At 41.8% G+C, this 14667-nt stretch overlaps 1 protein-coding gene across 1 annotated transcript in view; it reads right to left on the reverse strand.

The window, feature by feature from the left end:
- The window catches only part of LOC130085090 (alpha-1,6-mannosylglycoprotein 6-beta-N-acetylglucosaminyltransferase B), a 124731-nt gene that overhangs the window by 12698 nt on the left and 97366 nt on the right, over nucleotides 1-14667 (reverse strand). Inside the window, exons 10-11 of the mRNA XM_056250676.1 lie at nucleotides 3351-3484; nucleotides 192-322 (exon numbers count right to left, since the gene is read on the reverse strand). Of these exons, the coding sequence (XP_056106651.1) occupies nucleotides 192-322; nucleotides 3351-3484 (265 nt within the window). The remainder of the gene's footprint in view (nucleotides 1-191; nucleotides 323-3350; nucleotides 3485-14667) is intronic.

Consider the following 14667-nt stretch of genomic DNA (forward strand, 5'->3'; position numbering starts at 1 on the left):
ATGTTCTGACAGTTACACGGACTGAAAGCAACTCTACAGCAGTGTTTTCAAACGCTGAGCAAGGCTGGAGGTCTAACGCTATACTGCGTGATGGTAGACATGTGTCAGAATTCTGCTAATTCTGCTGTTTCTGTTAACCATCTGGAAAACCTTTGCTTTGACCTGCTATTGTTGGATGCACACGTTCTTACCTTCCACATACTGGCTTCTTTGCCGTAAACCACAGCCATGTTGTTGACTTTGTCTCTCTGGATGTGGAATCTTTCAGTCTGGTTTAGTTCCTCGGTCACAAAACCCATGAAGGAGTTATCAGGAGTGTGTGCTGGGGGAAAAAAAAAAACACAGTAATTCTAATTTAATTTACAGTTCCATACAAGAATGAATTCATTTTGAATAGAATCTTAAATGTTACAGAGAGAAGCAGCAAACAGAAATGTTTTAAGAATGTCCATTCAATTTCAGTTGTTCGGCAATATGAAGAATAGAATACATACATTTTCTCTATAGAAAATGTATTTAACAATAACTTATAAACCTTTAAAGACACAATTACTGTGAACTATGAGGTTGTTAATCGATGGTATTTGCTTCTGTTGAAGATGTCAGCCTGCCTTATTTCAACTTAGTTTTAAATTAATTGTGTTTAACTGTGGAATTCATGGTGAAAACTACATTACCCATGATGCTGTACAGAAAATTCCACCAATCAGAGAGTAGAAACAAGCAAAATGCAATAAAATATCTCTTTAGCTCCACCCACTCCCATGAACACTGTGAGAATATGTGCATATTTTGCAACAACCTTATATAAACCAAATATCTTGGTTTTTTATATGTGTATAATCAACATTTGTAATTGAGTAGTTTTATATTTCTCCATAGTTTTTTAATTTGATCATGCTGCTTGCAATGCTTCATGGAATTGTAGTTATTTCAATGACTTGTACGTTTATATTTGTGTCTGACTTTGGAATATTAAGATGCATTTCGTAGCTGGTTGGTTTGGTTCATGGCTTAAAACAATTTGACGAAGACTTTTGAAATCCCTTTTGGAAGAAATGAGTGGATAAAAAAATAACGCAGCTGAAAAAGTAGGCGGGCACTAATGCACTATTGAGGACAAAAATGCTCACATGTAAAAAATTTAATTAAAAACATAAATATCAGTATTTAACTACAATGCACTTATTGTGTACCTACATGTTTTCACATTGTACTTACGCTAAAAATAGCCGCATGCTATTTTATGTAACTACATTTGTAATTAATTTCTGTAATTAAATCTGTTTACCTTCTCTTAAAACTGAAACTACCTTTAAACCCCAACCATATCACCACCAGTCTCTCACCTCAATAGCAGCAATAAACACAAGTACATTGTACCTGACCTACTTTTTTTATTATTATGTAAGTACATAGTAGTTAAATACATGAAGTGGTACCAATATCCTTAATAAAACATTTCATTTTTCTTTGTCAGTATGAATACTCGACATATGGACTATTTCCAAAAACATTAGGTGATATTAAAAATATGTGTTAATAAATATAAATATAATTACATTTAATAGATGTCATTTAATGGACTATAGTTGAAGAACGTTTCATTTCCTCACAATAGTTTAATTTTGCTTTTATATAAATATTTTATACACATAAACAAAGTGCTGGAAATGTTTTCATGACAACATTAAAATCAGTTTGATACATTGAACTTTCAGTTCAGGGAAAAACTGCCTAATTCCCCGAGAGAGAGAAAAAAACCCTTTACAGTAAAGAGATATTTACTGAAAATGCATCTTTGTTATGTGCTGATTTTCAGTCATTCCAATCCATCATCCTGCGGGGAATCTGGCCAATTCAATTCAAATTCACATTCGCAAACTGAAAGGGAACAAATTGTTAAACTCTGAATTTCAGCCAACCCCGTGTTCTGTTAATATATTTAAATGAGGAGCAGTGCCTCAGACTGTCTGCAGATTTGTGCATATGCTGCGCAGACCCAAACCCTCTCCAGCTCTGAGAACATCTGCTGCTCTTCTCCTGCTTACAGATGCTCTGCGCCTATAGCATCTGCTACCCAAGACACGAAACACTCACCCAAACATGCACTGTTCTTGTTTTCTGCGCTGTGATTACTAAACGTCTTTTATTATACAGCCTGATAAACACATTAGAGAAGCTACTCACCATTTACTTTCTTATTTGTGTTATACTCTTAGAATAAAAGGTTCTATATATAGAACCTTAAAAGGTCCGTTTACTGAAAATGCATTTTTCAAAACGGGTTTAAAAGTGTGTGTTTTTGAAGATTGTACCGTTATTGTTTCTGTGTAAACTATAAAAATGTGAATTAGTGAAACCGGTGACATGTATATTACGTGTTCAGTCTATAGGCACTTAGTGTTTCTTTACAAAGTGGCATCTGGCCTGGCATGAATAATACAGGTTATTATATAGATCAGTGATTGTAGCATACAACCTTAATGTACATAACTTATAACAAAAACATAAAATAAAACATAAGAAACCATTATTTAAAGTAAAAATAATTAAATGTGAACTGTCAAAAAAGCGGATAATATAAATTTACGGTTATTTTTGCTTTAAATACGTTTTTTATGAGATCAAAATGTTTGATACTATTGAAATGTCATAATTCGCATCACCGATTTGAATATAACAAAAAGTAATACTAGCCTAAGTTTAAAACAACTCTCAAGCTTACAATCCTTGATAAAACAAGAACAAAGGAACTAATTACAAGCAACAGGAAAACAAACTAGAACACAAACAATGAAATAGACCTACCTGAAAAACTTCAAGCACTAGAAATACTACAATAATTTTGCAAAGCAATCAAAGCAATCAAATGTACAGTATATATAAAAAATGCTGAATAGTCTTACAAAAAAATCAATCAATAGCAGTGAGAGATTTTGTCTCTTTTGTTGTTTGATTAACATTGATGACACAGACAGCAGGTTTATTAGGCTGCCGTCACTTTAAAACTTAACTCACTGATTCAATATACTGTTACACATGCATTTTCTTTATCACTGTTTACGTTCACTTAAGACATAACTTACTGTGTTTAAAAGGATACTTGCAAAGATGGCCATTTTGACATGTAAGTATGTGTATTTAACCATTCAAGCCCAATTACGCAACATAAAGAGCTCTGTTTAGTACTCACATGCTTTATGAAGAGTGGCTTTATGCGCGCACATCTCTCAGACAGTGCTCAGAAACCATCAGACAATGTAGCATATAGCTAAATGAGTTCTCTTTCATTGCTTATTGCACTTCAATGCTTTGAAACTGTGAATGATAAGCAGTCAGAGACTCACGGAACATGGTCATGTACTGCTTGCCGTTCAGGTTCCAGTATCCCCAGTTGGTCCTGTAGCCATGCAGTGTGGCGTACTCCTCATTATTATACGCCGGCTCCGTGCCGAAGGTGTCGATCACACGGATGTGGCACCTAGACAGAAAAAGAAAAAGTGTATTTTCACTTCAACCTCAAATCTGTTCATTTTCCAGCTAATAAGCTCACACATCCCATTCCATCGAAGAAAACGCTGTTCACATTAGCAGAAAGGTTTCCACATTACAATATGTGTTTCCCCATAAAAGATAATATTGCCTCATTCCCAAAGCAGAGGAAGTTTTTTTCCATGCAACACAATGAAAGCAACCAAAGGCAGACAAGCTCCAAAATAAAAAGCACCACAGCAGTAGATCATTTGACTTGTAATGCACAAATCAAATGAACTACCGCTGTGGTGCTTTTAATTTGTATGTCTTCTGAGGCAATATGATAGCTTTGTGTGAGGTGCACAGTGAAACTGAAGCCATTAAATCTTTCCCTCCATTCTAGCTATCAAATCTCATTAATGCAATGATATATGATTGCATATAGATATACTTATCAGACGTAATCAGACTACATGACTCCTAAAATCTGATATTACTATAGCTAATACTAGCCATTACACATTTTCTGAATTTGTAAATTGTCCCAGAAAAACATGGGCATGATACATATATATAGATATATATATATAGATATATATGTGTGTATATATATACACACAAAATTTGTCAAGGATAAGGAATTGCTCCCGGCACTACAGTTGCACGCTCTCTCGCCAGGTGAACTGACACCATACACTAGTTTGGGGACTCCTTTTTATAGTCCATGCCCGCCCCTTTAGTTAAAACCATTGTAAACATTGGTGAGGTAAGTATAAAGTTAAGTATGTACATTTTTCCAATATCACATAAATATATGTATACACATAAAATAACGAAATCAGAAACAAAATGCAGACAAAATAACAAATACAAATATAGACAAATAATAATAAATACATTTCCATAATCCCCCTTATTAATTGGCAAGGCAAGTTTATTTATATAGCACATTTCATACACAATGGTAATTCAAAGTGCTTTACATAGAGGAAATTAAAATAATCAAAAGAAATAAGAATACTTAAAAGAGTTTAGAATCAAATCAAATCAAATACAGAACAAAAGTCGGACGAACTGCTAAACAGATGTGTTTTGAGTCTGGATTTGAATGTGACTACTGTAGGAGCACATCTGATCTCCTCTGGAAGCTGGTTCCAGCTGCGCCTGGCATAGTAGCTAAAAGCAGACTCACCATGCTTAGAGTGAACCCTTGGTATTTCTGGCTGATGTGATCCTAATAATCTGAGTAATCTGTGATCATATCTGCAATATATTTGTCAGGGTTTGGTGTGGTTGAGGAATGATGAACAGGCAAAAGCTCCACTTTAAACAGTTTACTCCAATATATAAATCACAGGTACAGACAGGCAGGCTGGAACACACACTAAACACATCTATGAACGACTAACAGGCAAGACTAACAAAGAACTTCTGGTAGGGTATGACTAACGATCGACAAGGACAGACTGAACAGGAAGGAACTAAATACAAGCACAAATGAACACTAACGAAGTGAAGACAGGTGACACAGATGATCATGACGAGAAACAGGTGGCTAATGAGGAAGTGAGTTCAGGTGAGGAGCCCCCCCCCCCCCCCGGAAGGCGCGACCTCGCGCCAAGGAACAACAGTAGGGCTGGGAGGGTGGGCGTCCTGAAGGCTGACATGGGCGAGGTCAAGGGGGAGCAGGAAGCCTCCAGGACTGAGCATGCCTTGCTGGCAGCCAGGGCGGAGCTGGTGGAGCGGACGGCAAGGGCGTAGCGGAGACGCCCCTTCGGGTGGCCACGGCGGTGAGGACCCTAGCCCCTTCGGGTGGCCACGGCGGTGAAGCCCCTTCGGGTGGCCACGGTGGTGAAGCCCCTTCGGGTGGCCATGGCGGTGAAGACCCTTCGGGTGGCCACGGCGGTGAAGACCCTTCGAGTGGCCACAGCGGAGACCTCCCTTCGGGCGGTCCAGGCAGAGGCCTATAGCCAAACCCCCCCCCCCCCCCCCCAAAAAAAAATACTTGGGCAGAGTGACAGGATTCGGAACCGGCTCAGGAACAGACACCGGCTCAGGAACAGACACCGGCTCAGGAACCGGAACAGACACCGGCTCCAGTGTGTGCGCAGCCCACACACACCACATGGCCATAATGGCTAGTATCGCGGTCAATGAGGGCTCAGGCGGCGCATACATGGCGTGAACAGTCTTTGGTTGAGCAGATGTGACATGAACAGTCTCTGGCTGGGCAGACGGGACCAGTGGCGAAGGTTTTGAACTGGGCAGGACCAGTGGCGAAGGAGGCATTGAGCTGGGCAGGACCAGCGGCGAAGAGGGCTTTGAACTGGGCGGAACCAGCGGTGAAGTGGGCTTTGAGCTGGGCGGAACCAGCGGTGAAGAGGGCTTTGAGCTGGGCGGAACCAGCGGTGAAGAGGGCTTTGAGCTAGGTTCATGGGCTGTGACAAATGTGTGTGCTGCCCACACACACAAAACAGCCACGGATCCCACAAGGAGCACTGCGTCCTCCAGAGCTGGCTGGACGGTCTCTGGCTGGACGGTCTCTGGCTGGGCGGTCTCTGGCTGGGCGGTCTCTGGCTGGGCATGGCTGACGTGAAGCTCAGGCTGGACGTGGCTGACGTCCTCTGGCTGGACGTGGCTGACGTGAAGCTCTGGCTGGACGTGGCTGACGTGAAGCTCTGGGCTGGACGAGACCAGCGGCAAAGAAAGCTCTGGGCTGGACGGGACCAGCGGTGGAAGTTTGGGGTCGGACGAGACCAGCGGTGAAGGCTTGGGGCGGGGAGGTAGTGTTCCGGATCGGGGCTCGACACTCTCCAGACACCGGAGAATGGTTTCCCTCCAGTTCAGACCGGTGGTGTCTGGGAGGTCGATCCGGTAGTGAAAGGTGGCCCCGATTCGGAACAAGGTGCACAACCGCTCATCGTCCTCCTCGCTGATGACGGCAATGCGGATGAAGCCTGCAACAAATGAACGGAGATCTTGGCTCTCCTGGGCCAGGACGATAATTTTCACCCCGTCGTCCATTTGGGGCGGTCGATCGTTCTGTCAGGGTTTGGTGTGGTTGAGGAATGACGAACAGGCAAAAGCTCCACTTTAAACAGTTTACTCCAATATATAAATCACAGGTACAGACAGGCAGGCTGGAACACACACACTAAACACATCTATGAATGACTAACAGGCAAGACTGACAAAGAACTTCTGGTAGGGTATGACTAACGATCGACAAGGACAGACTGAACAGGAAGGAACTAAATACAAGCACAAATGAACACTAACGAAGTGAAGACAGGTGACACAGATGATCATGACGAGAAACAGGTGGCTAATGAGGAAGTGAGTTCAGGTGAGGAGACAAGCGGGATCCTGGGAAGTGTAGTGATGACAAAGACAGAAGGTGCAGACGGTGACTGTGACAATATTGAGGTCCTAGGCCATTGAATGATTTATATACCAGCACTAATACTTTGAAATCAATCCTAAATGTAACTGAAATGCAGATGAAATTTAGTTCTGTAGCTAATTCTGGGACAGTTCTTTACTGTCCATTGTCCCTGATAAATAAAAAATAAAAATAAAAAACCTGGGAGCCAGTGTAAAGACCTGAGGACTGGTGTGATATGTTCCTATTTTCTAGTTCTGCTCCGAATCCTAGCAGCAGCGTTCTGTATGAGCTGCAACTGTCTTATTGACTTTTTGGGAAGGCCAGTGAGGAGTCCATTGCAATAATCCACCCTGCTGGTGATGAAAGCATGCACAAGTTTCCCTAAGTCTTTGACTTGAAACAAAGCATCTAATTCTTGCAATATTTTTCAGTTGATAGTATGCTGATTTAGTTATTGCTTTGACATGACTACTGAAACTAAGGTCTGACTCTAGAGACACACCAAGATTCCTGACTTGATTTTTAGTTGTTAGACCCCTACCGTCAAGGTATGCATTCACCTTGAGAACTTCATCTTTGTTTCCAAACGCAATGACTTCAGTTTTGTCTTTGTTTAACTGAAGAAAGTTTTGGCACATCCAACTGTTTACTTCATCAATGCATTGGCACAGGGAGTCAATGGGGCTGTAGTCGTTAGGCGATAGGGCTAAGTAGAGCTGTGTGTCGTCTGCATAGCTGTGGTAAGCAATTTGGTTCTTTCTCATTATTTGGCTCAGTGGGAGCATATACAGGTTGAATAGGAGTGGCGCAAGAATTGAGCCTTGAGGGACTCCGCATGTCATGGATCTCCACTCAGACTTATGGTCTCCTATTCTCACATAATAACCTCTCCCTTCTAAGTATGACCTGAACCATTTTAGCATTTTAGGACTATCCCAGAAAGCCCCCCCCCCCCCAGTTTTCAAGCCTGTCAAGAAGTATGCCGTGATCGACAGTGTCAAATGCAGCACTGAGGTCGAGTAGTACCAGTACTGATAACTTGCCTGTATAAGTATTTAAGCGAATATATTTTATTATCTTTATGAGCGCTGTCTCTGTGCTGTGATGCAATCAGAAACCAGATTGAAAATTTTCAAAGTATCCATTCGAGCTTAATAATTTGTTCAGCTGATTGAAGACATCTTTTCAATGATCTTGCCTATGAAAGGAAGAATTGAGATTGGTCTATAGTTGCTTAATATGGTCTTATCCAGATTGGTCTTTTTCAGGAGTTTGGAAAACTCCCAGAGAGAATTGAGGCATTTACCACTTCTAGGAGATCTGCTTCTAAGCTGTTTAACACACTTTTAAAAAAAGATGTGGGAAGTGCGTCAAGGGCGCTGGTTGATGTTTTAAGGTGCTGTACGGTTTCTTCCAAAATTTTGCCATCAATTTCTTCGAAATCAGACATAGTAACTACTTTCTCAGGTTGTGGTCTGATCTGTCTGACCACAGTGCAACCCAAGGATGTTCTTATCACCTTTCTGATATTATTGATTTTCTCAGAGAAGAAAGAAGCAAACTCACTCCACTTGCTGTCTGAGAGCATTTCACTGGAAATCTGGCTTGGGGGGTTTGTCAGTCTCTCTACAGTAGCAAAAAGAGTGCGTGTGTTGTTTAAGTTGCTGTTTATAATATTCAAGAAGAAAGTCTGTCTAGCTTTGCCTAGTTCCATATTAAAAGCATGGATGCTGTCTTTGTAGATGTTATAATGGACTGCAAGTTTTGTCTTCCGCCAAATGCACGGTGCTTTTCTGCATTGACTTTTCATATTTTGCACTGCTGTTGAGTTTCTCCAAGGTGCTTTTTGTCTACCATTCTTCTTCCTGACTTTAACTGGAGCAATGTCATCAATTACACTTTTATCTTTTGAGTTAAAAAAAATCAAGGAGAAAATCAACAGATTCAGAAGATATGCTTGGCATTAAAGATATAGCCTTCAAAAATAGTACACTAGTGTCCTCATTTAAGCATCGCTTCTTGACAGACACAGATCTAGCTTCAATGGCAGGAGAGATCAAATGATCAGACAGTGCTACATCCTTAATAACAATCGATGAAATGTTTAGACCCTTACTGATAAGTAAATCTATAGTGTGTCCCCGATTGTGTGTGGGTCCATGTACATGCTGAGTCAGATCAGTTTTCAAAACAGTTTTGATTTATTTTGCCATATTGGTTTCGGCATTATCTATGTGAATGTTAAAATCTTCAGCAATGGCAAAACAGTCAAACTCTGAGGAAATTGTTGATAACAGTTCTGTAAAGTCCTCAGCAAAGGCTGGAGAGTATTTTGGAGGCCTGCAAATAATGATAAGTAAAATGCGTAGAGCACCTTTCAACACAATTCGAAAGAAGGGTAATTCCCAAATGATATTTGCTTACATTGATAGACATCTTTAAAAAGAGCAGCTAAACCCCCGCCTCTCTTACCCGCTCTGCAGACACTCATAAAAGTAAAGTTAGGAGGGGCTGTTTCATTGAGGACTGTTGCACTGCAGCTGTCTTTTAGCCAAGTTTCATGTAGAAACATAAAATCCAGGTTGTATGTGGTTAAGTCGTTGACTAGAAGTGATTTTTTTTAAGTGAGCGAATGTTTAAAAGTGCTAACTTAACAGTCTTACTTTTTTTCCCCACAGCAATCTTAGTTTGACGTGTAATAGGCACCAGATTATATGGTTTGCTGTACGGCTTTTGAAGGCTTTAGACTTTCTATCATGTAATCAAACAGCAATAGAGAAAGATACAGGCACACTGGGCTCCCGCTTGTTCTGTAAACATTTGAGAAAGTTACTGTGATCATAGCGGGGACCCGACACATATCACTGAGAGCTGGAATCAGTTGATTTTGGTTCACCTCGAGCAGATGGGGGAGGATGTGGGCCCTGGCGTTGTGGCAGAGGCCGAAGAGCTCTCACAGGAGGTGGAGGGCGAGCTGGGTCCACAGGCTTTGGTGGTTGTAGGGCCTGCCGTTTTTTGGTTGATATCTGGGGGCTTGCAGCAAAAGAGTGGGATAGTTTGATTCCACCATACACCAGTTCTTCCATTTTTTCTGAGAAGCACAGAAGTGGAGATGCTGGAGAGAGGGATAATGTGTCTGGTGAGAGGGGCTGTTGCTCTGGTGTTATCGGAGGCTGTAATATGATGTCCTGGTTTCCCTGGCTGTTTTCCAGAAAGTCGTCCTTGGGTGCTGAATCTTGGAGCAGTTCTAATATGCCACAATATGTCTGTCTGTGGTGAACTCTGTGGGCAGGGCTCAGCTGAGATTGTGTCCTTGAGCAGAAGTTGTTGTGGCTGCGTGGTGTTATCATTGTCCTTGTGTGATTTGTCAACCGCATGTCCATTAATACAAACAATGGACGAGCCAACTTCCGGTTGCTTGCTCCAGCTGATGGAGAATACACAACACGAAAGACCGGTATCACAGACGCTGACAAACACTGAATACATGTAAGTATTAATGTAACAAACAAAAGAAACAAAATACAAAATAAAAAAAGGTCATTCTGTCACATCACCTACCTCCTCTCCAGGCCGCAAACTGACTGGATTCCGAGACAGGTAGTTGGCTATTTTGTTTTGGGGTCCAGGTCGATGTCTGACCTTAAACTGGTAAGGTTTTAGGGAGAGATACCATCTGGTCACACGAGTATTATGTGAATTATGTGTTATATTATGTGTATCTTTCATCATGTGAATCTACGTCAGGGCTTGGTGATCTGCCTCTAGGATAAACTCTCTCCCCAGAAGGTAGTATCTGAGACTCTCCAAGGTCCACTTGATCGCCAGGCCTTCCTTCTCCACTGTGGAGTACCGGGTTTCTTTTGGCAGCAACTTCCTGCTCAGGAACGCAATGGACCTCTCTTTGTCTGCATTTACCTGGATCAGTACTACCTGAACGATGAACACATCTGCTCATTCAGTGTGTTGAAGGCTGATTCACACTCCTCAGTCCAGATAACCGAGTTCTTGACATTCTTGCAGAGCAGGTTGGTCAACAGGATGGCGGTGGAAGAGAAGTTGGGGACGAAGCGTCGATACCACCCCACCAGTCCCAAGAAGGAACGGACCTCCTTCTTTGTCTTCGGTCTTGGGCTGAGTTGAACAGCTTCTGCCTTGTCAACTTGAGGTTTTAGCTCTCTGTTTCCCAGGTGGTAACCAAGGTAGTTGGTCTCTGACTTTGCCCACTCGCATTTAGCCACATTTAAAGACAGGCCAGCCTCTTGGATCTTGCTCAGGGTCTTTTTGTGGTGTAGAAGATGGTTCTCCCAGTTCGCACTGATATGACAACATCATCCAGGTATGCTGATGACCACTCCTCACAGCCTTGGAGGACTTGGTCCATCAATCGTTGGAATGTTGCGGGTGCTCCATCCAGCCCGAACGATAGGACCGTAAACTAAAGATGAAGGGCATTTCGGGAACTGCACTCCAATGGTTCGAGTCTTACCTCTCAGGTAGGTCCTTTAGGGTGTCGTGGAGAGGTGTGGCATCTAAGACCCAACATCTAGCTACTGGGGTGCCTCAGGGCTCAGTGCTTGGACCACTCCTCTTCTCCATCTACATGACTTCACTAGGATCTGTGATTCAGAAACATGGCTTTTCCTATCATTGCTACGCTGATGACACGCAACTCTACCTCTCATTCCAGCCTGACGATCCGACGGTAGCTGCTCGTATCTCAGCCTGCCTGACCGACATTTCTGGCTGGATGAAGGACCACCACCTTCAACTAAACCTTGCGAAGACAGAGCTACTTGTGGTCCCGGCCAACCCAACACTTCATCACAACTTCTCCATTCAGCTAGGCTCGTCATCCATAACTCCATCAAGGTCAGCTAAGAACCTTGGGGTTGTAATTGATGATCAGTTGAAATTCACAGACCACATTGCTAGAACTGCCCGGTCCTGCAGATTTGCCTTGCACAACATTAGGAGGATCAGGCCCTTCCTTACAGAGCATGCCACACAACTCCTTGTCCAAGCACTTGTTTTATCCAGACTGGACTATTGTAATGCTCTCCTGGCTGGTCTTCCAGCTTGCTCTGTCAAACCTCTACTCTGGCTGCAGCATTCTGGATCAATTGTAGTCTTCAATGAGCCGAAGAGAGCACACGTTACTCCTCTACTCACACAATTGCACTGGTTGCCAGTTGCCGCTCGCATTAAATTCAAGGCACTGACGTTTGCCTACAGAACAACCACTGGCACTGCTCCCTCTTACCTAAACTCATTACTTCAGACTTATGTGCCATCCAGAAACCTGCGCTCTGCTAGCGAATGTCGTCTTGTGGTACCATCTCAAAGAGGCACAAAATCTCTTTCTCGGACCTTTACCATGGCTGTTCCCTGTTGGTGGAATGATCTGCCTAACTCAACCAGAGCTTCTGAGTCAGTAGCCACTTTCAAGAAACTGCTGAAGACATATCTTTTTCGGCAGCACTTGATTCAGTAGAATTAACCCTTTCTCTTCTCTTCTATTCTTAAAAAAAAAAAAAAAAAAAAAAAAACTGCACTAAAATTAAACTGAGAGGGGTTATAGCACTTACGTATTGTTGTCCTTCTGTTAGTTTAACTGCTTCTATTGTTCTCATTTGTAAGTCGCTTTGGATAAAAGCGACTGCTAAATGTATATATCTGCTAAATGTATATATGTAAATGTAAATGTAAATGATATAGCCCCAGCGGGTTCCGGAATGCAGTATAGGTTCTGGACGCCTCCTTCAGGGGTACTTGCCAATACCCTTTACATAAGTCCAAGGTTTTAATGTACCTGGCTTGGCCGATCCTCTCCAGAAGATCATCAATGCGTGGCATTTGAAATCCATGAAATCTTGACTGAGCATTCAGCTTTCTGAAGTCAATGCAGATGCGTTAGGTATCGTCTTTCTTCGGGACGATAACAATTGGGCTGCTCCACTCACTCTTGGAGGGTTCAACAACTCCCAACTACAGCATTGTCTCAATCTCTACCTTCAGGGGTGCCACCAGCCTCTCAGGAATACGATATGGCCACTGTCGTGAAGGTGTCTGATCAAGAAGGTGGATTTGGTGTTGTACCAGGTTGGTACACCCAGACCTCAGGCGGTCTCTCATCTTAAGGACGTACTGGACAATGCCCTTGTCAGACTTCGTCTCCTCTTCAGACAAAGCGGCCTCTCAGCTTTTCCGCAGTTGATGAGAGACTGCCTAGACAGCAACAGGGAGAAGGCCCAAGAGAACCTCCGACTGCCACAAAAGGCACAGAATATCCAGCCTCTCACGGAGACTTCTGATGCCCCAACACCTGCGATGAGACGACTCGACGCCTGTGAAGAGACGACTCAACGGCGGCGATATGTTATGCCCTAAATTAATACATGATGATTAACTAACTGTATTTTTCTATGTACATTTCTGAAATGCACTTTCTGTAAAGCTGCTTTGAAACAATATGTATTGTGAAAAGCGCTATACAAATAAATTTGAATTTGAATTGAGAATACTTGGTATAACCAAGACGCCAGATCCCGAGAACTGCAACCTAGACAAAAGGTTTTGTTACTGCTCCCAACGTCTACGAACAAACTGCTGGGACAGGTCACTCTGTCACAAACTGCTTTAATTATAAATGCATGGTTCTTTTTGTAATCTTTAAAGATTGAAAACCCCTGATGACCACCATTAACTCTCACTGTATGTAAAGAGCAGCTTCAATATTCTGCTAACATTCATCTCTTTTTGTATTCCAAAGAAGAAAGAAAATTATGCTGGTTTGAAACAGTGAACTATTGCTTTAAGGGTGGTATTATGGGGGTTGTAGCTACCTAATTTGACTTACTCTCAGACAGCCGTTAAAAAAGTTATGCAGTCTAAATTCACATCAAAACCCTCACTGCATAGCGGTGGGAATACACAGGCCTCTGTAAAGGGAGTCCGCTGTATCGCAACTAAGTGTTACTCTGATTTTTGGGAGGTAAACAAGTTTAAGGCTTAAGATCACAACAAAATCACTTTCTAAAAGGCAGCATTAGATAATGTAGTGCAACAGTGGCCACACACTTTTTCAGTGGCCTTATTTCCATTCATGCTGTCTGTAGGAATTTCAAAGACTTACTCAATAAAGAAGCCAACCAGCTCCAAGATGAATCACAATACAATCTCATAGAAAAACATAGACTGTGTAAATTGTGTTATGAGCTCATCATATGAGAATGAACTACTGAAAAAAAAAAAACTAAACAAAAACAATATATTTGAGGTTTATTGCAACATATTCTGATATAGAAAAATGTATAAGTTGAGTAAGAGTGTAGGAAGATTGACTCGATTAAGTCATTTGCAATGTCTCGTAGGAGTCGACTTCATGCTTATTTGTTTCACATACAGTGTAATTACAACATTTTAGTTTATTCCTTACAAAAATGTGTAGATAAAACACGCACGAGATGAACAGAGATAACAAAGTTCTTTAATAATCCAAGAGTATACGAAGGAGTAAGAGAGCAAACACTACACAACAACATAAGCAATAACATACAAAGAACCACAGGAAACTGAGGGTTTAAATATGGTGATATGGTGATTGATGGAAACAGAACTGGTTTAATGGGACTAATTACTAAACGATGGAGGTTACTCTTTATTGTAAGGTGTCATTGTTACAGTGTAATTCTACATTTAAGTACGAGTAATATTAATTAATAACATGTACTTACCATAGGGTTAGGGTAGGATTAGGATTTGGGTGAGGGTTAGTTGCATGTAATTATGTAATAATTATGTAA

This window comes from Rhinichthys klamathensis, unplaced genomic scaffold (assembly GCF_029890125.1).
Source record: "Rhinichthys klamathensis goyatoka isolate OS25496 unplaced genomic scaffold, OSU_Roscu_1.1 h1tg000004l_1, whole genome shotgun sequence".
Classification (NCBI taxonomy): domain Eukaryota; kingdom Metazoa; phylum Chordata; class Actinopteri; order Cypriniformes; family Leuciscidae; genus Rhinichthys; species Rhinichthys klamathensis.